The 26,107-nt window shown below is 42.0% G+C and overlaps 1 protein-coding gene across 3 annotated transcripts in view; it reads right to left on the bottom strand.

Annotated features, from left to right (window-relative positions):
- Positions 1-21,128, bottom strand: part of Rbpj (recombination signal binding protein for immunoglobulin kappa J region) — a 90,826-nt gene extending 69,698 nt beyond the window's left edge. Inside the window, exon 1 of one of the 3 annotated variants that reach the window (XM_052734941.1) lies at positions 20,960-21,128. In XM_052734941.1, coding sequence (XP_052590901.1) covers positions 20,960-21,018 — 59 coding nt within the window. In that variant the 5' untranslated portion in view covers positions 21,019-21,128. Of the gene's footprint in view, positions 1-9,167; positions 9,329-20,720; positions 20,808-20,959 lie in introns of those variants that run through there. The other 2 variants (XM_052734939.1, XM_052734940.1) reach the window with 2 other exon arrangements.
- Positions 21,129-26,107: the final 4,979 nt, after the last annotated feature.

Below are 26,107 nucleotides of genomic sequence, written 5' to 3'. Positions count from 1 at the left end.
ATGTGATCTTGTTTTTCACTGACTGGCTAAGACAAACACAAGCCCCTAGGAAAGTTGCTATCAGAAATGCCAGCCTCAATGCCGGCTAACGAGGCAGGTGCAGTTCTGATTTGGGGGCCAGTGTCAAATGAAGGAGAGACACCTGTTGAAGCCAGCTGAGGAGAGAATAGAAATCTCCCAATGTCCCATAATTGAAAATGTAAAATGCTTGTTCAAATCTCCCGTTGCAAAAGCAAAAGACTTTGTTCAAACCTCCCGGGCAAGAATTTGTAAGCAAGTCTGGTAAAAGAGAACCAGTTGACTCTCAGACCCAAAAAGAACTATGGGAAATGACTGATATGGGAAATGATATAAGGGACTGATATAAAAGGCTGATATTATTATGGCCTGATATAAGGGAAATGCATTCTGGGAAAGGTAGTTTTTCCGCTAAAGATGGTGACATTGCCCTGAAACACTTGTCAGCTCGAAAATACGTTCATGGTAAACTTAAAATACAGCTTTTAAAAGAATAAGGAGGAAAATCGTCTAAGAGTTTAAGTGTCAGTTCCAATGAAAAATTGAAAGGATACGGAACTAGGTGCTTCGCGGTTTGGGGCTCCGTTGGTAAAATCCCTTATTTACCCTAATAGCTGTGCAAAGTTTTTACGGTAGTTGGATGACAAAAAGCTACCTATAAGAGCAAACAAGCCACTTTAAAATCCTTAAGAAAGCAAGAGAGCAGTTTATACACTGAACGTTGTCTTAGATATGAAGAAACTTATGTTGAAATTAAAGTTCTTTGCCTTTTGAACAAACTGCCTGCAATGAGTAATTCCTTTGCAAATCTAATTAAGGGGATAAGAAACAGGCATTCAAAAAAGAAATGACTGCTTTATAGATGGGAAACAAACTTCAGAAAATCTAGCTGTCTTACAAAAGAGTTGCTTCACCTGAAAGTTCCTTATAAGAAATCAGTGCTAAATATTACAGCTGCAAATAATATCAGGAGTTAAAGCTAATGAAGGATATGTTTCATGAAAGAACATCTATGTTCTTAACTCTTTTGAATAGTAACAGTTTTGGTAAAAATACTGGAACTAACAACAATCCAGTCAAAATGTTTCAACAAATTCAAGACTCTATTCCACAAAAGAAAGCTGCCATGCTTTGTGGGCCATATTAGAGCTCACTCCAATCTTCCTGGTCCTTTAGCTGAGGGTAATTCGAAATGGAAAGTTCCCTGCTCGGGATTATGGAAGGGTCCCGATCCTGTGTTAATATGGGGTTGAGGACATGTTTGTGTTTTTTCACAAGAGGAGACTGAAGCTCGGTGTTTACCGGAGCTTCTGGTAAGGAGCGTGGAACTAAGGAAGGTCAGCTCCAATGATGTTCCTATAAAGGAACCAGAATGAAAGTGGCTCAATTAGTATTTCTGAGGTTTTGTCACTGGTTAATGCAAACAGTGCGGAAATGGAGTTCAGAGCTGTGCCACTTTTGGCCTTACTAGCTCCTTTAGAAAAGTACTTTATATCACCTAATAGCTGTGCAGTATTTGCCAAAGACCTTTACAGCAGCTAAATATGGTAATTTAACGCTCAGCATGAAGTGAAGTTTTTCAGTAGAAAGAACCAAAAGTTCTGCTGTAATAGAAACGTTTGTCTGAATTGAAGCACTTAGGGGAACTACTATGAATTTGGGTGAAGGGACAGCCTCTAGTTAAAAACCGTCTACCGTTGACAGTGCATCTCTGCCAGTCCGGAACGGCTGAGAGAACTGGCAACTTTGGAGTGTGGCTTCGTCCCGAAGATGTTACAGTCCCCTAGCAACAACTATCACAATTCTGTAACACCACCACTCACTAAAACCCAGTGCTTTATAACAAAGCTGACTATGAACTCTAAACTTTAGAAATGACGTACGTACTTCCTATCTAGTTAAGAAAATCTTTCTAATAGAGATAGTAATAATAATTAAGAATAAGAAATAGAAAAAGATGAAAATAAGATATGTGAGTTTGTAAAAATTCTGTCTTGTTAGATCTGTGTTAAGAAATCTCTAGGTGTTTGCTAAATTAGATATATGCTAATGGTAGCCCTATAAGTTTGTAAAATAGATCTATAGATCCTTTAAAAATATAGGCTTGCAAGAAGTATCTAAGGTAGTCTTAAGACATGTAGTAATAAGCTTGTAAGAAGTAAAGATGTTAGTTGTAAATGTTAAGTTTAAATAAGAAATAAGATGGAATGAATATAAGTAGTATATAAGAAGTAATAAGAAATATATTTGCTAAAGTAGTTCTATAGTTTCCTTAAGGAGTATAAGTAAGTAGATGTTAATACGTTATATGTGAGTTTGTACAATGTAAATGTTGAATGTGAGTCTAAATGCTTTGCAAGGCAAAAAATGTTAAGAGTGAGTCTATTCTTAATGTATATGGTTGAAAGAACCTGAGACACAGAAGGTAGTGTCGCAGTAGACTGCAAAGTAGGCAGTCTGAATGTTTTAAAAAGCTCCAGAAGCCGCTAAGAAGTTAAGAATGGTGGACCCCAGAACCAGCACAAGGCATCCGCAGCTGAGATCCGTGGAAAATCAGCGCAACACAGAAAAACCTGAGCTAACATCAAAAACGGTGCGGTTTAGAATACTACTGTACCTAAAAAGGTCTGGCTTGAGAATAAGTTCAGAGACGCTTGTTTGAACAAAAATTAACTGCAAAAAGTTTTGGTTGAAAAACGTCTCTTCATATTTGGAAGTGAAAGCCTGATACTAGAATTTATTTCTTGTTTGAACTTTTTGAACTTAAAATGAGATAAAATTACAAAAAGAATTTGGTTATGGATTTCTTCATATTTGGAAGGCTCGTACCAGAATTTATCATTTGAATTTTGGGACTTAAGAAATGAAATGAACAGTAGAGATTTCATTGCAATGGGACAATTTTGAGTTTATTCATAGTAATGACCTAGGAACTGTTTTCTGGAATTGGGTTAAAAATGGAACTGTTTAAATGAAGAAATTTATTTCTACCTAGAATCAAGATGCAGTTTTGTGTATGCATATATGCTTTATTAATTGGTGATTCATGAATTGTTTTGTGGAACTGTTTACAGAACTGGTATTGTGTTATAAATGGAACTGTTTAAATGGAAAAGTTTGAGTTTTCTAACTAGGTTTGAGATTTTGCTTAAAAAATTATAAAGAAAAGGGAGAGAGTTAATATTCCTTAGTCTAATTTCAAAAGTTGTTTGAGTGGATTAATGTCATGTTTTTGTTAGTAAGAAATGCAAATGGGGCATATTAAGAGACTGCTTTTAAAGTGTAAAGAGTTTTATTAAGAAACTGCTTTTGGATGTTTTGCTAAGTTTTCAAAGTGTTAATGGTTAGATTGAGAAGATTGCTTTTCAATATGGGTTTGTAGGAATTGTATGAGTTTGGGTTCCTCTAACTAGGTTTGGGATTTTGTTTAAAAAATTATAAAGTTATGAGATTGAATTATGTTTGCAGAAATTATATTTACCCTATTGATATTAATGCACCCTGATTTTGTGGAGTTAAGGAAATATTTAAGTTTGTGAATACATCGAAGTTTTTCCTATGTTCTGTTAGCAAGAAAATTCAAATGATTGAGTTAATGTTGTAAGACGGAGAAAATTAACTATATATAGCACCATATATGCTAATTCAAATGGTTCTGTTAAGCGTTTGCTTTGTGTTGTAAGATTGGGAGAATTGTGACTATGTATAGCAATATTTATGTTAACCTGTTAATGGTAATGATGAAGCTAAGGGATTCTTTAAGTTTGTAGTCGCCTTAAGAGTTTTTGGCTTAGAAAGGGCTTGAGGCAGCTAAGACCGCTGTGGTCACCTTGGACTTAATTCAAAAGAGAAATGCCATCTTTATCATCCTCTACTCCCATATTGGGAGGTGTAACAGCTATGGAGATTGCTGTAAGCCATTAATAGTTATTTTTTTATATATTAAGAAAGGGGGACCTGTGAGAGCCCGTTCTCGGGTTCCTCGTGGCTTTACCCAGCAGGTCCACATAGAGGATGATTAGGACCACGGGCCTGAGTGCAGGTGTCTGAGATGGTCTGCACTTGGCTGTGCTGGGGGAGGAGGTCTTTTGCTCCACCCCTTGGCGTCTCTATAAAAACCCTGGGGCAGAGACAGTCGGGGCCCGTTGGAAAAGGTTCCAGGCCCTCTCGAGGCTATCCTTTATTTTCTATCTGTTTCTCTCCGCGATATTCTTCGCAATAAATCCTTCTATCTAATATTTCCTGCTGCTCGCACTCAAGAAAACTCTGGGGAACTGTGGGGGTGGTTGGGTAAACCGCCCCACACTAACTAAATAAAACTAACCAATAAAAATAAAATTAACACAGGAACCCACAAGTGGACATGTAGAGTCTTTGGGGCACTCAGTCCTAAAATGTATGTCTCCATCAAACCCCTTCCCTCAAGGCTCAGAGACCTGTGAGGACGCATCAGAAAGCCTGTAAAGAGCCAGAAGTGATGGATGACTTCAAAGACACATTTGGACTGATGGGCAGATGAACTCAAGGAACTGAGACAGCATGTACAACACCTGCACAGGTTCAAGCCAGAAGGGGTCCCAGCACTGGGAAGGGAAAGTAAGACATGGGCTCCCACCCCTAACCAAGAGGCTATCTACAACTAATACCCATTGGCAAAGGAAAAAGCAATTTTCTCAAGAAAACGTTGGCCACACCTCAGGACAGATCCCATGCCCAGGAGTAGCTGGCCAACATAAGAACTCAATGGTATTTTTCTGGACATTTTATTTCATTTGTTTGTTTATTTGTTTCATTTCATTTTGTTTTTTGTTTGGGCATTTTTTTTCTTATCAATGTTTTGCTTGTTTTGATTTTCATTTTTGTGGGGGGTTTGTGTTTCTTGGGTTTCTTTGTTTTATATTTGTTTTACACATGAAGTTGGGTAGGTAGGGATGTAGGAAAGATCTGGGAAGGATTTGCAGACAGGAAAACACAATCAAAAACTACAGTATGAAAAAATGTTGTCTGTTAGGCAAGTGCTCTGCTACTGAGCTATATCCCCAGTCCCTACTCCTCTCTCTTTCTTTCAAGATAAGGTCTCATTGTAGCCCAGGTTAGTCGAGAATTTATTATGTATCTCAGGTTAGCCTTAAACTTTCAATCCTCCTACATCAGCCTCCTGAGTTAAGATTACAGGTCTGTGCCAACAAGACTTTCAAATTAGTAATTGTTAAAGTCAATTTCAATTAAAAGCAAGTGAAGGTGCTGAAGAGATAGCTCATTAATTAAAAGCAAGTACTGCTCTTTCAGAGAACTCATGTTGGATGGCTTATAATGGCCTGTACCTCCAGCTCCATGGAGATCTGATACCTTCGGTTCCCTGTGGACACCTGCACTCATGTGTACAGACCCATACACAGGCACAAATACAAACATAATAAAAAAAAATTTAAAGAAAAAAAGAAAATGTTGTCAATAAAAAAGTTAAAAAAATGGAAATAGCTACATTTAAAAGGTAAAATTTTCATTTTATAAGTCACAAATTATATTATAGAATTTAGGAAGTAAAAAACTAAGAATGGAGCTCTAGTTTCTAAATAAAACAATGAGACACAACATTCTTTAAATCTTTTTAAAAAAACAAGAAGAAAGAAATGAAAAATAAGTAACTAAATCCCAAATGGTACAGGCAAGACGGCTCAGTGGGTCAGGGTACTTGTTACCAAACCTGAGTTCAAACCCTCTGGGAAGTTCAAGCCCACATGGAAGAATGAGTCTCAATCTCTCATCCTCCCTGCCTGCCAACTGACCCAAGACACCAAATGCTGCTGAAGTAAGTTAAATCAGATATAAGAACCTGCATGCTACTGAAGCCCCACTGTGTGAAGAGAATTGGAAACTTGAAAGGAGTGATTCTGGAGTGGTGGGAACCAAGGAAGAGTGAGGGTGCAAAGAAAAGCAGTGTAAGTAGACACTATAAAAACTGAGACGAAATCCCAGCACTTGGGAGGCAGAGGCAGGCGGATCTTTGTGAGTTCAAGGCCAGCCTGGTCTACAGAGCGAGATCCAGGAAAGGCACAAAGCTACACAGAGAAACCCTGTCTCGAAAAACCCAAAAAAAAAAAAAAAAAAAAAAAAAAAAACTGAGACGAAGAAAGCAGGAGAGCTGCTGAGTTCAAAGTCTTAACCTGGACAAGGTGGACAAGGCTTCTAGGACACAAGCTCAACTGCCCTTAGAGCTCTCCAAGTGTCTGCAAACTGCAGCATGCATGGCCTCCTCTTGAAGGCCTGCTGAGGCAGGCAGTAGACACTATGGTTTCTGATACAGGAAATATGGGGTAAAATTCAAAGTTTGCATTTCTGGCAAGTTTCTAGGTGACCCTGACTTAGAAATGCTATATTCTTGATTATCCTCTTTAAAGAAGTTAGATCCTAGGGTGAAGAGATGGTCCGGTAGTTCAGAGTACAGTCTGCTCTTCTAGGGGACCCAGGTTCAACTCCCAGCACCAACATGGCAGCTCTAATTCCAGGGGATCCAACACTCTCACTGACATACATTTGGGCAAAATGTCAATGCATATAAAATAAAAAAGAAGTTAGATCCTATACCCAAATAAACCAAGCACTCAATCAATAAATGACCCCCCCCCCACCACCAACAGTTTAAAGGGATCAATTTCTTTAAATTGTGAAAGAGCATGGGGGAAGTGAATTAAGAATGCTTAAGAATGCTTTCATAATCCTAGGGCGAAGGAGATAAAACATAATTTTATTTTATTTTAGCTTTTTCAAGACGGGTTTCTCCGTGTAGTTTTTGGTGCCTGTCCTGGATCTTGATCTGTAGAACAGGCTGGCCTTGAACTCACAAAGATCTGCCTGGCTCTGCCTCCCAAGTGCTATGATTAAAGGTGTGCACCACCACTGCCCAGCCAAAACACAAACTTCTGACTACATTAAAAACAAAACAAAACAAAAACCTTAATTCCTGTTCAACAAAAATAAAACCAATTAAGTAAAAAGCTAAGAGAAGTAGCCAAGCAGTTAGTAGAGGCAACACCTTTAATCCCAGCACTCAGGAGGCAGAGGCAGGTGGATCTCTTGAGTTCAAGACCAGCCTAGTCTAGAGTTCCAGGACATCGAGGGCTACACAGAGAAATCCTTTCTAGAAAAGCAAGCAAACAAACAAAAAAGTAAGAGAAATACTTAATATAAAGAACTGGCCTAAGAACAGTTACACTTGGAAAAATAGAGGTTCTCACCCAAATTGAGAAAAAAAGACTTCAATACAAAAATACACTTATAAATGCGATTCATAAATAAAATGTAAATGGATAATAAGTACAGCTGAAAAACAGAAATTCCACCTTAAAATATCCATGCTTTCCATTTTCACACATACACAACTATATTGATGGCAACAATGTAAAGAAATAAGATAGCTGGAAGGAACCTCCAAGCTGCCATTAAGATGATGGGAAACCACACCTCCCAGATACCCACAGCAGCACATAGAATATTGCTTAATGGCCCAAGTGGAAGAACAATGTGCTGCCTAATACTGTCCAATTAATACAACAGAAGCAAGGACTAACAGAACACATAATTTGAGAAGATCACCTATGCAAGTCAATACATGCCATAGAAGTCTTTAGAAAACTACTTCAAACTGTAAACAAGGGCCATCTACAGGGCAAAGACAAGGAAAACCCTCCTTAGCTCTACAACTGCCATTCACTTTTCATGTATTACTTGGGGGAGGGGAGAGACTTAAATTTGCTTTAAGTTTAAAAGGACATATATATGTGTGTATATACACACACACACACATTAAAATGTTACTTGTGTTTAACTTAGGATTATCAATTTTTTCCTTGTTATATTTTGTTAGTTTTGTAGTATTATGAATACCAGATGTGTTGAATTTATTCAACACACACACCCAAGTTTATTCAAACCTCTTTAAGAGTCAAGAAACATTCAGACATGGTGGCTCACGTCGTAATCACAGCAACGGGGAAGGATGCCAGTACAAAACCACCCCAGGCAGCCCATTAGCCTCAAGTCAGCCTGAGCTACAGGATCCTGTCTCGAAATAGTAATAAAAGAGTAAGAATAATCATAAAACCTGTAACTAGACACTAGACATGTTAAGAAAGTAATTTCCAAGTTGGAAAGAAACATCCCACTGACATTTAGCATATTTTCTGGGGGATGGGACTTACATGTGTAGAGAAATGACTTTATACACTTCCCAGCGACTTGGTTTATAGTTAATACATATGTCTGATATCTTTTTAAAAACTCAAAACAAAACTTTAGGATGGAAATAGCAGTCACATAATTTTACCATCTCTCACAATACAAGGCAGCACTAGATGGTCAAACCAAAATTCATGGACACAATTTTCAACAAAGCTAGCTTACCAAGTATCCCTATAACCCTCAACATGCTAACTGGGGAAAAACTGTCCACAGCCACAGACAACAGAATGAAATAACTTGGGGTGACAGTAGGGGTGTTGGAGTAGTTTAAAAAATGACAGTTTACTGCAGGACGAGGCAGACCTCAATAATAAGGCAGTTACAATAAGCAAGAAGGAAAATGCTTTTATTCTTACAAAAGTAAGAAACACCTGGAAGAGTATGAAAAGATCTGGTCATCAACAAAACAAGAACAAATGAGCATAGGAGGAAGTGACACACAAAGACAGCAGATAGCAGCAGACAATGCTTCCCAGGGAGCAGTCTCCTCCCAGGGGCAATCTGGACAGCAGCACTATTATCAGGCATGGAGCTACTAGACAGTTGACATGGATGCATGGAGTGTAGAAAGCAAACTTGTTTTGCAGAGCAGACAGAGGGAGTTTTAGTAATACAGATAGATCTAACACCAAAAGTAGTAACAGACACAAAGTAATAAAGCAAAGAGGGGACAAGGAAAATTTCTGAAAATAGAGGAGTATCAAAGGAAAGAAAAGATCATGTACAAGCAAAGTCTGCCGCAGTCAATCAAAGATACAAAGACATTCTGGTCAATAAAAGCAACAACACCCCCCACCCCACCACCCCCCACCACCACCACCACCACCCCCCCCACACTAAATAAAAACTGGATTTTAACACCTAACAGGTAAGGAGGATAAAGAGGAGACCACAATGTCACGAGATACCTTAAGGAAAGGGGAAGGCAGCAGCTGCTTCAGCTGAAATAGATGAAAAGAAGATGAACATAAGCAACTCCATAGGGCCAGTCTCTTTTTACAGGCCCTTTGCGGTGTGTTTGGTCCTCACAAGAACTCTGTGCTTTTTCTTCATTTCCCAAGTGGGGAAATTTTAGTCTCAAAGTCAGTCAGTCACTCTTACCCAAGGCCATCCTGTACCTACACACAATAATTACAAGACCTGAAATTGATCTGTAGGCAGAAAATGAATTATTTGGGGATTTGAGAGGCGGGGTGAATCTGAAAACACAAAGTAGAAAAACATTATCTAATGAAACAGCATGTCAAGAATGCCTGACAATTACCTTAAATTTTTTTAAATAAAAAATTTAAAGATAAACTGTTACTTCACTACTTTAGTATAAATACTAATCTAATCAAATATAACTTTGAATGCCATTTCTAGAAATGTTTACTTTTATAGCAATCTAATAAAAAAGAATACTATCGCCCTTCCTTAAAGTACTCTACCGCATTTACTTAAACCAGTAGCAATGTGAAAGCAGTCAAGTGGAAAGACAGATACAAAGCCAGGCAGTACAGGGTGAGGAAGTGCAACCCAGACGTACTGTGAAGTTAAACAACTCTGACCTTCAAATTTCTGCAAGACAGAGATACACCTGTACTTAAGGACTGACTACTTGAGGGCTCTTCAACAACTCCCTCATCTTTTTAGACTTATTACTGTATTGCATTGTATGGGTATTTTGCCTGCAGGTATGTCTGTGCATCACTTGTGAAGAGGGCAAGGACCCCTGGAACTGGATTTACGGATGTTTGTAAGCCACCTATGGATGCTGGAAATCAAACCCAGGTCCAAGTGCTCTTAACCACTGAGCCATCTCTCCAGCCCCTAACCCCATCTTTTTTAATATTGCTGGCTATCTGTTGACATTTCCAATATAAAACAGAATGTTAACATTTGCATTTATAAAAAAATTAAAGAATATACTCACAAATACTAACAAGTTATTTCTTGGTATATGACTACAATAGCTCTCTTTATAAGATACATTTATATAAGTTTTTAAATTTTTGTAACATTTTCCCTATTAGAAAAATAATCAAGTACATACCAATGTGACACTAACCCTCAAGAAAAACTTCCATGGCTAGGGGTGTAGCCTGCAGAATGCTTGCCTCACAGGTACCACAAGGCCAGGGGTTTGAAAGAAGGAAAAGGTTCTGCTACACAGAGTAACTATGGAAAAAGCCAGGGCACAGCTACCAGATAAATCTAGGTTTAAAAATCAGCCAGGTGGTGGTGGGCAGTGGTGGTGCATGCCTTTAAGCTCAGGAGAGGCAGGTGGATCTAAGTTCTAGGCCAGCTTCGTCTACAGTGAGTTCTTACATAATTATATAATTTAACAAGTACCTAATTTAAAAACTGACAATTTCCAGGAGACAAAATTGGGAAACTCTAGGTTTATTTAAATGACATGTCACCAAACTCTGTGTGCAAAATGTACGCTGAATAAAATAGAGAAGGCTAGGTTAAAGAATGGATTGACAATATTCATGAAATAACGTTTGCAAGGGACAGCTACCCAGGTTTGATTGTTTGTTTAAAAAAAAAATTACACCAGTGAACCAGCAATTCATTTAATCAAATAATGGCATTCATTATTAAGCTTAAGTGAATAAGCAAATCCTACCACCACTATCTTTGAATGTCAAAATGAATTTAATTCACTTCCTTGACATCTGCATAAGCAGAGATGACAGACACAAAAGATTTAATAACTCCATAGTTAAAGAGTATTCTTAGCATATACACCAGAATAATGGCTGCATGCTCAGCATCAGGTTGATAAGCCAGTCAGCTTCTCAGCATAAAATTTAAAGTTGTGGCATTTTTTTCCATTGCAAAAATCTTTGTCACCCTCTTCTCTACCATCTTCTTTCAGGGACAGCCAGGTGCAAACTAAGTAAAACGGTAGAGAGACGAGGAGTGAGGCAGGAGTATCTACATCCTCAGTGAGTAAGAAAGTATGCAGTAAGAATTTAGTCAGTCAGAAATAGACAATGCATTGTAAGTAATATCAAGAATAGAAGATTTCAGTTGGATATGGTAATTAGTGCCTATAAACCCGATACTGGGGAAACTAAGTAAAGCATGAGGGTATGTAGAAAACCAGACCGTACTACAAACAGCAGCAATTCACAGCCAGCCAAAGCTACGTAGTAAATTCCTGTCTCAAATACAAGAACAAGGTAGAGTGGTACAGGACTGTAATCCTAGCCAGTGGGAGGCTGAGGTAGGACTGCAATGAATTTGAGGCAGCCTGGGCTAAAAATCAATTCAAGGCCAACTTGGACTACACATTGAGACCCTGCTTCAAAAATAAAAATAAAAACAAAAATAGGACAGCAGCAAAGGAGGAAGACACAGCAATGCTAGCGGTGGCACTCCACTGGGCCTGGGGGCCAGAGAACTTGCTCGAAAGGGCTGGACACAGCAACAGATGGCCAAGTGGATAAATAAAAAGAGTGAGAGCACAAGCATATGCTTCCCCCACCCCCTCAAAAAAAACAAAAACAAAAACCACCAAACAAGGATCTCAGGCACTGAACCTCAGTCTAACCACTGAGTTAGTTAGTTGTCAACTATCTAACCTGCCTGTGCCTATTAAAATGAGTGAGGAGTTTAAAACATGAAATTAGTAAGGTCTTTTCCAGCTCTTAAGTACCCTGAATCTAATGGATTCTATATACAATGTATACAGCCCAGGATACAGCTACCATCATATGGCATATTGCTGAACACAGACTAAACCAGTAATGCAAATTCAGAACTGGGAATAAGGACGTGGGTCAAAAAAAACAAAAACAAAACAAAAAAAAATCCTCATTGTCAGGACAGCCTACATTTCACCATCTGCCAACAAATCCGCTTAAAAACACACTGCCACACTCTAAAGAAATCTTACTAATGTCTTACCAACACAAAAACCTCCCTACAATAAAATAAGAATCTGTGGGATATAGTCTAACACTGTTCAGTTTCCTACTTTATAACACTCTGGGTTTTCTATTTGATCTCTGGGATTTCTACTTGGTATTTTTCATATTCCACTTCAAACAATACAGTCCAGAAATGCAGAATAGTGAATCTAATCTAAGAGTCAGTTTCTACATGGACATATAAGTAGAAAAGCCACTCTATGCAGAACGCCAGATTTATCACTCAAACCAAGTGCCACCTAGTGGCAAGTGTTACATAACATGAAATCTTTTTCAGGCACAGCCACTCATCCAGCAAGTAGCAATCTGGGGGATGGTCTATTTTAATTATTACAGACAAATAAAATGGCTCTAGTGCTCTGGGAGTTCACAGGAAGAGTAAACAGATACAACACAGACAAATCTACAACTGTAGAACAAGGTTAATTGTTAACAACGAGATATGTATTTTGATATTTATTAAATAATTCAAACATTTTGATATATAGGTTCTCTTAAATGTATTCACTTCATTCAGACTCTTCATTATGTCAACATTCAGGTTTCAAACATTTAGATTTTTTTCTCTCTTCTTTTCCATATCCCCTTCTCATTATCTGAAAATTCCACAGTACAAAAGGGGGCATACTGAACTATTTCTTAAGCATCTACTCCTTCCAAAACTGAGCAAGGTATTTTATATCCCTTACTGTATTCAATCATCACATCAACACCATGAAGACTTAAGTTAATTAACATGCTCATTACCTAAAGATCTGTTTTAGTGACAGAACACAGATTCCACAGTTCCCAATACTACGATGCATCAAAAAAAAAAAAAAAAGCTGTTTTGCCTTTCCATTCCTAGGCCTATCCCCAAATGAACCTCTATTATGTTTCTTTTATGATTGCCACCAATTCCAATCTAATTTACAGTTTACAACAAGCCGTGATCAACTAAAATCTGTCTGTATTCTATGCATCCCTAACTTAGCTTGACAAGTTTCTCCAAAGAGCCCCAAACTACATCTCTGGCTTAATTAAAACTCCCAATTACCACCCATCTTTACTATCTATGAACACCCCTCCAATTGAACATAATCAATGATAGCAGTGTCCCTAACCAACACTATCCATGTGTCTCTGCACTTACCACAATTTCTTTTCAACTATTAATTATCTGAACACTTTCCACTAAATCATGCCCAGCACAGCATGTTGGACACTTTTTTTTTTTTTTTTTTTTTTTAAGATTTATTTATTTATTATGTACACAGTATTCTGCCTACATGTGTCCTTGCAGGCCAGAAGAGGGCACCAGATCTCATTATAGGTGGTTGTGAGCCACCATGTGGTTGCTGGGAATTGAACTCAGGACCTTTGGAAGAGCAGTCAGTGCTCTTAACCTCTGAGCCATCTCTCCAGGCCCATGTTGGACACTTTTAAGAGACTATCACAGTGAAGTCCTTTACTTAGGAATGCTCAACAACTGTCTCTTTACTACACATTGTTAATGAAATATACTAAGGGAGGACAGCCTCCTTTCCCTGACGTTACTCTTCACGTCTTGGAACCTCCATATTTATGCTTACTCCAACTGGTGAAAGAATTAGGAACAGAATTAACTGGTTTGGGGCATGGAAACTACTCTCACATCTAGAAACAAACTATGATTTGAACAAGTACACATGCAGAAAACCTTCATGAGCTTACAGAGAAGGGGGAGAAAATACTTGTTCCAATGCAAACCAGTCCAAAGCTAGTATGTCCTAGAATCCTGAGTAAATTAAGATGTGTCCAAAGCAAAGTTGTTTATAATTCACAAGCACCTATAACACTGATTCTATACTTCATAATGCAGCCTGAACTATTACGTTCTCTAACCCGTTCACAAAGTAACGCTTTTACAGGACACTTTTATGAGAAACTATCCTAACAATTCAGAGTATCATCTAACTGACAATGTAAATTAGCTCTAGTGCCAACTAAACATACTAAAGGAATATAGGAATCATGGCAGAGGGAATTTCTAGTGTGTTCTAGCTCACATCCATCAGATGCAGGAAGCACTTTCAGTTCAAGTCTTTGCAACTTACATTACCTAAAAAAAAAAAAAAAAAAAGGTTTCTGTCTCTTCTTTTCATATATAAGCTTAAAATAGTTTAACTATTCCCAATACTGCCAGAGACCTCACCAATCTGACTGAACAGATGCTGTGTGTACCTCTGTGCATTTCCTCAACCCAACAAATTTACACAAATATTTATACAGACTAGGTGGTAGTGGCACACAGCTTTAATCAAAGCACTCAGGAGTTCGAGGGCAGCCTGGTTTACAGACTGAGTTCCAGGACAGCCAGAGCTGTTACACAGAGAAACCCTGCCTCAAAAAAACAAAACAAAAAAAAAAAAGTATTTATACAGATAGACAATTACCACCACTTATACTTCCTCCAGCCCCATAAATCTGTTATGTATGCTTGAAAAATACATTAGACTATCATTTCATTCACTAAAGCAGCAGCAGGCCTAATGAGGCATAAGCAGCATCATGATGTAATACCAGACTCTAAGAGGCATCCAGAAATGCCGACAGAGTGTCTGAAAGATAGCAGCAGCTGGGCAGCCAACATTCCTTTATTATTGTGGTTGCCCAAGCAGATCCATGAGCAGCAAGAAGTAAACCCTAAAGTTGGGGTGACTCAACGACAACATCTCTGGTGAAGCAGTAATTCACCAAATATGTGTGCTCAAATGTCAAAGCACGTATCTCAAGGGCTGCGGTTCTATGTACTAAACACACTGCTGCTTTCCTAAAACATGACCCACAAACCACAGGATGCAATAGAAAAGTGTGTCTTGAGCCTTGTCCATGAGGTTACCAAGGAAACTGACAGTAAAGTATCTCCCTATCTTATTTACAAATCACTCACACCTTGTTTTATTGGACCTTTATAATTTCACATGTAACATAGTCACAATGTGCCTGACAGATACATACAATGAAAGCATACCTCCCTATTTTATGAAGATAGAATCTGATGAAGAAATTGTCAGTAAATAATCTTGCCTAAGATGAGTTTTCTTGTAGATCATTAATCTGATTCTGTGGCATGGATCAAAAAACAAAGCAGTACACAGTGCCCCAAGGTTTCATATACATTTTTATGCATCTGAGAAGTAAATGAAACACTTAAAAATAATGGAACCAGCTGGACCTGGTGGTTATATAATGAGTTTGAGGCCAGCCTGAGCTAGACAAAGACTGTGTGTCTTCTATGTGCATGTGTGTGTGGAGGCCAGAGGACAACTTCTGGTGTCATTCTTCCTGGAGAAAGGGTCTCTCTATCTGGCCTGGAACTCACCAAGGAGGCTAGGATGACCAAGTGGGGAGCCCTACTAGGATCCAAGGATCCACTGTCTCAACCTCCCCAGAGTTGGGATGCCAGCATTTGGGACTCAAATGCCTATCCTAAGCACTAAAATCTAAGCTGTCTCCCAGGCCAAAAATCTTGTCTTTAAACAAATAAATAACCTATTGAGAGCTACCTGATAACCAACCACATAAAAACACAAATGTGAAATTTACACTTGTCATTCTTGGACAACTTACAGCGGCGTTTTCTATCATCTAAAAGGTATTTCCATGAGCCTCACTATGTTTTCTAATATTGTGTGATAGCCTGAGGCTGAAAATATCAAGTCCTTTGGGTTCATCAGCAACAGTTTCCTAACAGAATCATAAGCAAGATATATAGTATCTTATTACATGAGAAATTTATATATACTATATAGTCATAGTACATTCATATTTCAAAGTAGGTAACTCTTGTTTCTGCTGACTCTCTATCAAGTACTGAGCACACTTGTGAGTATGGATATATAAATGATTAAGAGAAAATGGTAGGGGGTTGGGGATTTAGCTCAGTGGTAGAGCACTTGAGTGCAAGGCCCTGGGTTTGGTCCTCAGATCCAAAAAGAAGGGGAGAGAGATTGAGAAAATGGTACTGTCACCATATTCACTGAATATAATAATTACACCACAATTTAGTAACATACTTCCAAGAGAATTATACCAATCTTTCAATAACACACAGCAGAAGCATGGAATTTAGTCTGATCTATCTGGTTAGACTATTTTCTAACCTCAGTCTCAAAGTATAACCTATTTTTCAAGTTAAGGGAGTCATTAAACTGCTGGGCCTATGTAGGAACTTCAAGTTCTGAAATATGAGCTTTGAAAACTGAAGAAGACATTTATGAAGTAAATAGCTATGAAGAACCTGCTATGAATCACTAGCAAAGATTTCTAAGAACTAAGTATATGCCTTGAATTCTATTAAATGCTTTCAACTATTATCTCACTTAACCTTCAAAACCCTCTGAATTAGGAATAATTATCTTGCAATTGATGGAAGAGGAAAGGATAGGCCAGCCTGGTAATATTACAGAGATTTAAGAGGAAAGAAAAGCAGAATTGGAACCTAACACAGAGGCATCTTAAATGTGATCTTAAATGTGACCTCAAAGCCCTCTAGCTTGCTGCCTCTCCTTAGTGAAAGCTGTAGGGGGAGCCATTGAAAGCTTTTTAAACTAGAGTGATTGATTTACTGTTCAGAAACACTGCTCTGGCTGTGGAGAAGCTAGAGAATCTAGAGGTAAATCTAGAAGGGGAAAGAGGCCTATTGTAAAATAGGTGAGAAGTGATGTCAGCATGCATTGTGGCATTATGGATGAACAGATTAAAGGGTTTGTTTAGGTGGTAAAACTATCCGTTCTTAGTAATTAGAAAGAAGCAAAGGCTCAGCTATGTGCACACATGTAATCCCAACTCTAGGGAGGGTTAGGCAGGACTATCTTAAGTACCAGACCAGCCTAGGCTTCGTGGTGCAACCTCCTCTCAATGATTCAAAAGTAAAGGTTTAGTGAGAGAGGAAGCCTAAAACTTGGGGGGGGGGGGGGGAACCAGATGACACCTCACTATCAGCTGCCAAAAGGAGCAATGGGTTTCATCACTAGAATACAGAATATCTCAAGTGCAAAACAAACAAACAAAACATGACAAAAAGAAAACCTTCCCTAAAACCAAGAGTCAAGTCTAAAATTACATCCTAGTGGTCAGAAAATTCTTGAAAGCATAAGACAAAGCATCAAAAAAATATAAGCCAGATATAAAGTTTTCATTACTATTAACAGACCTGGCTATGAGTGCAGAGAAAACATTCTTTACTATCTTTTAAAAAGTATTACTACATGCAGAAATCAATGAAGGCATCCCATGATTTTACAATGGGTCATTACACTTCAGTCTAATAGATCTTCAATCTCTTACACAAGCTTGTTTTGTTTGACCTTCTCCCTCTAAATGTATAGGGAAGACACATCTTTTCTACAAACTATAATACATGGCTGAGCTTTCTTTTCATTCCACTGTCACTCCTGTAACTTGCCAAGAACTTAGTTCACAACCTCCTACTTGACTTCCTATAAAATATAACCTACTTCACAATCAGCTCGTTTCAATAACAGTTCCTAGATCTTAAGTACACTGTTCATCCAAGGGGGTTCTGAAAACCCCAGGGTGTATCTCTGCAGATGTGGCGAGTTATTCCATTCCCATTCTACAGAGTTAGGAAACTGGCAGAGGAAGTAGAATAACTTGGAAATAATCACAAAGCCAGACGCCAAAAATAACAACTTTTAGTCAATCCATGAGAAAATACTGCCCCTAGCTGAAATAACATGAATTTAGTATTAGGAGGAAGCAAAATGCAAAATAATGCTTTCAAGCCAAGTCTTATTTCTAAAAATGAGTAAATCTCAGAATTAAAACATGCAAGAACTTTAAAACATAATCATTTTCTCCTAATGCCTTATTCATCCATGATACCAAAGATTATCTAATAAATTGTATCTGGCAATAGCAGCATCCCCTTGTTTTTTTTTTTATCTTATTTAAGATAGTAGGAGAAATCTGTGCGTTTGTGGCAAAAAGTGACTTTTATATAAATTTAACTTTTAAAAGTGAATGCCCTAAAAGTATGTAATAAAACAAATCTAAAAAATACTACAAGCCAGCCTCATAAATTTCCTACAAATATTCAAGGATAATAAATTTAAAGCTAAGATAGTCAATACTCAGAAAGTTTTCCAGCCACAATCCATCACGAATTATTTCCAAATATGCTGCTAAGTTAAGGCATTGTTTTTTATCTCATGAAAATTCTTACATGACCACTCCTCATAGCCTTTTGGCTAAGATAAAGTATAAGTCTCACATGCTTAGAAACAACACAACTCAATTGTAAAACTCACTTTATTGGTGTCTTTGTGATCATTCTTAAATCCACAAATCAAAGCAAACTACATTCCATTATTACACAGCATTTACATGTGCTTTCGGTCAGAACCAGTGTGTGCCTGATTTTAACCTCAGGAGTTATGCACTAAGTATGAGAGAAATGCAAATTCTCACAAAAAAACTTCATGTATCGTTCATAAAAATATGATTTCCACTGAAAAAATTCCGCCTACTAATTCTAATCATTACGTTTTAAAAAAAGCTTTCCAAAGTGCCAACATTCCTTAGACCCCATCTTCTATGTCCTCATCAACAGCCCTTTGTGGACAATTTTAAAAGAGATGAAGCTGCATATGACTCTATGGGTAATGTATCTTCTAAAAGTAGTGATCAACTAGCAGAAAAAAAATTTTCCTGAACAATACATTCAGTATCAACAACCCTGGTACATTACTCTTAGCACAACAATTCAGGCCATTAGTATACAATAACCTACACCACACCCCCTAGCCATCACCCCAAGCTTTTAACATTACCATAACAATAAGAGCTGAACACAACTTACTGCTCCTGTAACATAAAGAAGTACCTTTAAGATAACCAAACTAAAAGCTATCACTATCTTTTGACTGCCTGTAATTAATGTATTCCACAAAGATCCTAAAAGTAGTATTCATCAAACCAAAACTGCTCTATGGCACCTGATCCCAATGTCGGAACAGGAGTTGCCACACATCCATAGAAGTAAAAACGACGAACTGCAAATTCAAACAATCATAAATGGTAAACTCTAATTATTTTAAGAAGCAAACCATTAATCAAATTCCCTTTGCCAAAAACCATTTATCAAAAGTGAGATGTCTCTTCCTTATAAAGCAGTAAAACAACAGTTAAACTGTGGGTCTAGATTGGGGGGGGGGGGATACAATTCTCCACCCCAACATTCACAAGTTTTCAACATCAAAATTCACTCACTTCCTACTCACACCAAATGAATATCCATTGTGAATATTTGAAACTATTCTCCAACACTAACAGGGAAGAAGAAGAAGAAAAAAAATACCTTTGCGCCTACTTCTAACAGTCTTACAATAAACCCTCCATCAATCCTCAGGTAACCCAGGTGCAACGCTACTGCGGATGCCCTTGGCCTGGGCTGTCAGAAGCCAACGATGGAGGGCAATAACCATCAAGAATCTAGCTCCTTTTCCGGCGCTACTGTTGCCAAGCAAAACAATCACGGGCCCAGAAAGATGGCAAAGAAAACGGGAGTCGTTTTAATCCCAGGAGAACGGTGCACGGGGAATGGGAGTGGGGGGGGCGTGGGGGTGGTGTTGGGGTGATCCCGAGAGAAAAGGGTGCGAAGGAAAGGTGGGGCGCGCAGGAGCAAACTTAAGTACCCCCCAAGCATCTACCAGACTCCAACAACAAAAGCAAACCGTAGAGACTGTGCGCACTTGGAAGCACCAGATGGAGTCCCCGGGGCTGAGACAGTTCAACAGACACAGTAGGCAGTGGATAAATCAAGCAAGCAGTGACGCGAAAGGAGGGGATGCTAAGTGACTGAGCTACTAGATAGGGGAGACAAAGCCTCTGGGGGTGACTAAGGACCAAACAGAAAAAGGTGAGGGGGGGGGGGATACATAAGAGAAAGACAATGGAAGAAAGAGAAAGGCAAGGGATCTGGTGCCTGGGCTGTGGCAGGTCACCCGGCTACCGAGGAGAGGGCTACAACAAAGGGGCACGGGAGGAAGGACAGCGGAGGGGAGATGCAGACGGGATGCGGGGCGCGCAGCGGCTCCCACCGAGCGCCTAAGGCGGCGAAACAAAGAGCCGGGGGCCGAGTCGCGGGGGGCAGCGCGCACAGACAAAGCGCCCGGGCGCCGGGGGCAGCGGCGGAGCGGACCGGCGACGCGGGCCCGCCGGGAACAAAGCTGCGCCGTGGCCCCGGGCCAGGTCCGCCCGAGGGGGGGGGGGAGCGCGCGGCGGGCACGGGCGCCCACCGCCCCGCGCGCCGACCGCACTCGGCCCGCAAGCCGCCGGCCTCCGTCCCCGCCCGCCCTCACGCGCCGGAGCCCCGCTCCACCGCCGCGGCGCACGGCGAGCCCCGCGCCGGCCCGCGCCCCCGCGCCGCCGCCGCCCGCGCCCCGCTCCCGAGCCGAGGCGCGCCGCGCAGCCCCGGCCCGCCGCCTGCCCGCGGGCCGTCAGACGCCCGCAACTTTCCCGGTTCCCAGCACTCGCTGCTCCCCTCAGACTTACCCTGTCACAACAGGCGCCATCTTCCACAAACTCTCGCCAAAACTCCAACCCTCGCGAGATTCCCCCCGCCGCCTTTCCCTGCTCCTCTCCCCCGCCCCTTCCCGCGGCCTCGCTGATCGCTGCCACCCGGCCCCCGCGCCGCCTTGCCCCGCGCCGCCGCCGCCGCCGCCGGGAGCCTGCCACCTCGCGCCGCCCGCGGACTAGGGGGATCCTGTGCGCTGCCTTCCCTGGAAACCTACCCCGGCGATGGAGCATGCGCAGGCCGCTCCTCCGCGGGCGAGCCCTCCGTGGAGTCCATGGGGAGCGCTCCGGTTATCCGGGTTTTGGGGCGCGCCCTCGGGGACGTACGTGGAGACTGAGGAAAACCGGAGGGGATTACTACGGGGACAAGGACTGGAGGGGTCAGGAGGCGGGGCCCAGGGGCCGGGAGGAGGGGTCCTGGGAAAAATGTGAGCGTTTCACAGGCCTAGAGGAGACACCTCCTCAAGTGGGTGTTTTCCAAGCGGCTTCCCGCTCGCTGCGGGTTCCCAGCCCTCTTCATTCATTCAGACGTCTCGCTGGACCCCTCCTTTATGCTAATCTCGGTATCAGGTGCCCGAGCGGTGGAGACCGGACAAGAGATCCGGACCCCGTGACCCGCCAGCAGCTGTCTTCATTCATTTGTCCCTGCGCTTCCCGCACACGTGGTGGGAACGGGCATGAGTACAACGTGGCCCGACCCTCTCCCAGAGCTCTGCAGACGGGAAGCTTCGGGGATCGGTAACTCTCTGCTCTCCCTAGGCCGCTTCTCCCCGGGGCAGTGTGAGGTCAGCCCGAGGTCAGCCTCGGGCAAAGGCGCCCCCAGATGCCCCCCTCGCATCCCCACATCAGAGCCCCGAAGGGCTCTCCCCAGAGCCACCACTACGAGCCACATTGCAAAAGCCCAGGTACACTCGGGAGCGAGCTTCCCGCCCGAGCTCAGGCTGCTGCCTAGCAAGGCAGGGAGGGGACGGCCTCCAGGTCGCGGGAGCGGCGGCGTGTGGGGGGACTTGCGGAGAAGCCTCTGCTCCGGGTGGCTCCTGGTGGCTCCGGGTGGCTCCTGACCCTGTCCCCCCGCTGCGTGCACCCGACAGCTCCCAGCCAGGTGCAGGCCCGAGCCCCGCCCCTCCCCTACCTGCGAGCCGCCCCGCTCCCCCCCCCCTCCCCGGCCCTTTCCTTTCCTAGAGATTCCCAGCTCCTGCGCTGCCTCCCGCAGGGAGCCACAAAACCCGGACAACTGGACTTCAACCGCCCGAAACCCGCTCCGCGACGCCGCAGGACTGGCGCGGCGCGCGCGTGAGCCACTGCGCATGTGCGCAATGCGGGCAGCCGAAGTCTCACGCTACACCTCCTTCCGACCGCCTGCCACCGCTCGGCTCAGACACAACACGGGCCGTGGGAAATTTCCGAAACCTCGCGAGAACGTGCTTGCTTTTTTTTTTTTTTTTTTTTTTTTTTTCTCCACCCCCCCCCCACACCCCGACACACACACCCCGGGCGATTAGGGGTGCGCCCTACATCTCGCGGAGCAGGGGCCCGACAGGTGTTCGTCTCGTGCGGCCCCGGCGCGCGTGCCCGGGCGTGGAAGAAGGCAGGGTCGGGCTGGCCCGCGAGGCGGGGCGGTGGGCGCGTGGCGGGCGGAGGCGGGCGGAGGCCGCCCTGGCACACTCACGCACGCGCCGGGGAGGCTTCCTGTCGCCCTCCCGAGCCTGGTACTTTCCTGAAATGTGCCAGACGCAGTGCCCCCCGCCTCTGGGAGTTGACAGACAGCCCCAGTGTCGGCTTTGAGTCATGCATCTGAGTCACCTAGTCTGGCCTCCACTACACTTGCTTTACAACAACTTTGGGTTCCCTGAACTACTCTAGCGATGGGTGGTTTTTCTTTAGCGTGTCTTCACTACTGGCCTTGTGAGCCGGACAAGGCTCCGGGAAAGCTGAGCTTGGCGATCTCACATGGTTGCATTGTCTTACAAGGACACGATTTGAAGTATCTTTCCCCTTGTCTGTTCCTAACCTTTAAAGGAATCCCTACACACCAGTTTCTGCCTCCCCTCTCTCCCTCATATGACTTAAAATGCCGGTTTTGTTTCCTTCCTCTTTCTATGCTTTGGTAGTAAGCATCCCATTTTAGGTACTGTTTCATCAGATAGGTTAGTGGCGGCTGGTTTCCACGCCTTTCTTGGCTGCTAGTTTCCATGCACTCTTTCTTTTGGGATTATTTGCCCAAGAGGTGTCAGAATATTCTTCAGTTAGCCACTTTTCAGATTGGGTCTGTCTTGGCACTGTGTAGGACTAGTATCTTACTGGAATCACAGACCCACAAATACAGACTTGAACTGGGGTTTTGACATTTTAAGGACAGCGAGCCCCCTATTAGCTAATGTCTTACAGTTATGCTATAGACAGAAAAATCAAGATTTTGCATTTTGAAGGTTTGTAGGGGTGTGTATATGGGTTTGCCTATTACTTTGGTCATTTACCTCACAAAAAAAAAGGATGCATGGCCTTTTAATATGCTATGTCAGAACAAGTCTCATCCAGACCAGAAGAGTGCAGCAGAAGGAAAATGCCTTTAAACATTTCCTCAGAGCTGTCATCCCAAGGGTTTTCAGACATAGTGTAGTCTGTGACACTAATGTTGGACCTATGGCCGTCGGAGACCTTGGAAAACCCTGTTAGTCATAAATCTAATCTCAACTCATCAGCTCCACCTACAATGTTTTCTTTTCTCAATAAAGGCAATTCCTTTGCTCTCCCTTAAGAAGAGGACCTTGAAATTACTTTTACTTTTTAATCACTCACCCAGAATTGAATCAGCAAGAAAAATCATGCTAGTTGTATCTATTAGTCTATTTTCAAAATCAGTAATAGGAAGGAAGTTAAGACTGCTCCAGCTCGGAGGGTGCAGGAGTATAATGCTAACATCTGCTTGGCTGTGTCGAGTTCTCCTGAGCAGATGGTGTCACAATAGCAGAAGTATGTGCATACAGAAGAGGTCACATAGACTGGGAGACAAAACCAAAGACTGCAGGAGCCAGGCTTGACTGACAGCTAGAATGACTTTTTTTTTTTTTTTCAAGTAAGGTAACCTTTTCTTTCTTATGTGTGTGGGTGTGCACAAGTCATGGCATACGTGTGGAGGTCGGAGGACAACTTGCTGAACCAATTCTCTCCTACTATGTGGGTTCCAGGGATCTTTCCTCTGGTTGCCCTAATTACCTGCCACTGGGCCCAACTTCTTAAAAGATCACCACTGCTCAAGTTACTACTTTGGAGACCAAGACTACCCATGAACTTGGGATCACAGGGGAACTATGTGCAAACCACAGTATTGTACCTTCCAAGTAGACCTACACCCTAACCTCTCCCTCCTTAGCTACTAGCCTCGTCTGACTCACGTTTCCCCACCTGGTTTACAGGTCGTCTCCTATGCGATCCTCCTGTCTTCCATTCTAGCTTCCCCATGTCTCTTCTCGGTGGACCATTCCTCCTCATCCTCTGAGACTCCAGTGGTTTTTCCATTTGACTATGAGAACCTAGCATTTGGCTCATTCTTCCAGCCTCTTTGACCCTGGCCCTTCCTCTCTTCCTGCTGTCCTCCTGGAAGCTCCTGGCCACCCTTCACTAGAGTGACTCCCATGCCTCTTTCTCCTTATGTCCTTTCGCAAGGCATCACTCTAATGCACCACTGAGGACACTTGGTGTGTTGACTCTCCTCATTATAACAACTGTTGGAAATAAGGACTTTGATCATTCGTCAAGCCTCCGTTCCTGGAACTTTGCCTGGTATTTGCAGGGGAATGGAGGAGAGATAGTCTCTCACATTAGGGCAAAGTAGAGAGGATTTTAAACGATGGAGAGAAGATGGTTTGAAAGGGGGAAGGGAAGAAAACCATTTTGAATTAGACCAGTAAATGAAACTATACTCTTAAGAGTTTTCCTGCTCTCCTTGTGAGCCCCTCAGGAAAGGAAAATGCTTTTAATGGACAATAAAGAAATAGATCTTTTCATGGGTGGCTTGTGGGATTAAAAACACAGTCTCTGTGGAAATGGTTTAGGCATATTTGTCACTGAGTGTTAGTCATACAACTCTGTGTAGTTTTTGCTACAAGTATACTAACCCATTTGTTAAGCTGCCTGTATATTACAGCACTCCTGATGATAAACGAAAATACTGGGAACCTCCTGCATGTCAGTAAGAACGGTTTTTCAGTATGTGTATGTCTGAAGGTGGACATGTGCATGAAGATGAAAGGACAGCATTGTCAGTGATCACCTGTCACTTAGGTTGAGACAGGGTCTCTTTGTTGTTTTTCCCCTGCAGACTCCAAGCAAACTGACCTGTGAGAGTCCAGGGATTCTCTTGTCTCCACCTCCCACTTCCCCATAAGAGCGCTGGGATTATAGATGCTTGAAGTAGGAGTCTGGTTATAACATGGGTTTTGGGACTTGGAACTCAGGTCCTCATATAGCAAGTTTTTTTACTCACTGAGCCTTAGCAGCTCAGTGTTTTGTTTTAACCCAAGAAAGAAAATGACAAAATGTAATAGTATGTATTTGTTCATAAGTAAAAACTACGCTTCGGGTACATATAGTTTCAATCACAAACAAACAGTGATAGATACTATGCATATATTTGCCTGTACTTTCTAAAATGTTTCCGGAAACAATGTAATGGTATGTATCTGCTGTAAGCAGAAACTATTTTTATGTACTTATGTGGAAGAATGCACAGTTCCAACAACAAGCAAACAGTGATACATAAATGTACACTTAGTGGCTTATTTACATCTAAAATGGCTCTAGCTTTCCTCGAAGCAGGCTCTCCTGGGTCCTTGGAATTCGTGCCATGGCCATATAGTCAACATATAAAACAAGGAAAATAAAAGTAAATGTAATAAATGTTCAATAAGCAAAAAAAAAAAAAAATTAACCAGTTTTGGTTTTGGTTTTGTTCACTTCATCGGAATAAATTTCTAATAGAAGTTATGCATGGAATCAGCCATCTCAGTGGAATTAAATTGGAAGAACTAACTCATAATCCACTTGGCATACTACCATTGAGCTCAGGCATCATCTTGGATGTTTTACAAAAACGGCTGACCCGAAGGGACTCCAGGGTCCTCCTGGCTAGCAGAGTGCACTGACAGACCGTGCCGGAGACCAAGCCTAGGCTAACAAGATTGGAGCAGGGTGGAAGATCTAACCCTCGCCTGATTAATGCAGGAGAGCCTCTGCAGAGACAGATGATCTTCGAGTTGCCGCTCACCTTTTGGAAGACAGTAGGAGGGGCAGAAGTACACAGGCACAGCAAACAGCAAAGCTCTGTGGTGTAAAGAGACTTAGATTCAGAAGAACTCCAGTTGGAG

The sequence above is a fragment of the Peromyscus californicus genome, unplaced genomic scaffold, assembly GCF_007827085.1.
Source record: "Peromyscus californicus insignis strain IS unplaced genomic scaffold, ASM782708v3 Scaffold_13__1_contigs__length_99412109, whole genome shotgun sequence".
Lineage (NCBI taxonomy): Eukaryota > Metazoa > Chordata > Mammalia > Rodentia > Cricetidae > Peromyscus > Peromyscus californicus.
This window is presented reverse-complemented; position numbering and strand designations above follow the sequence as displayed.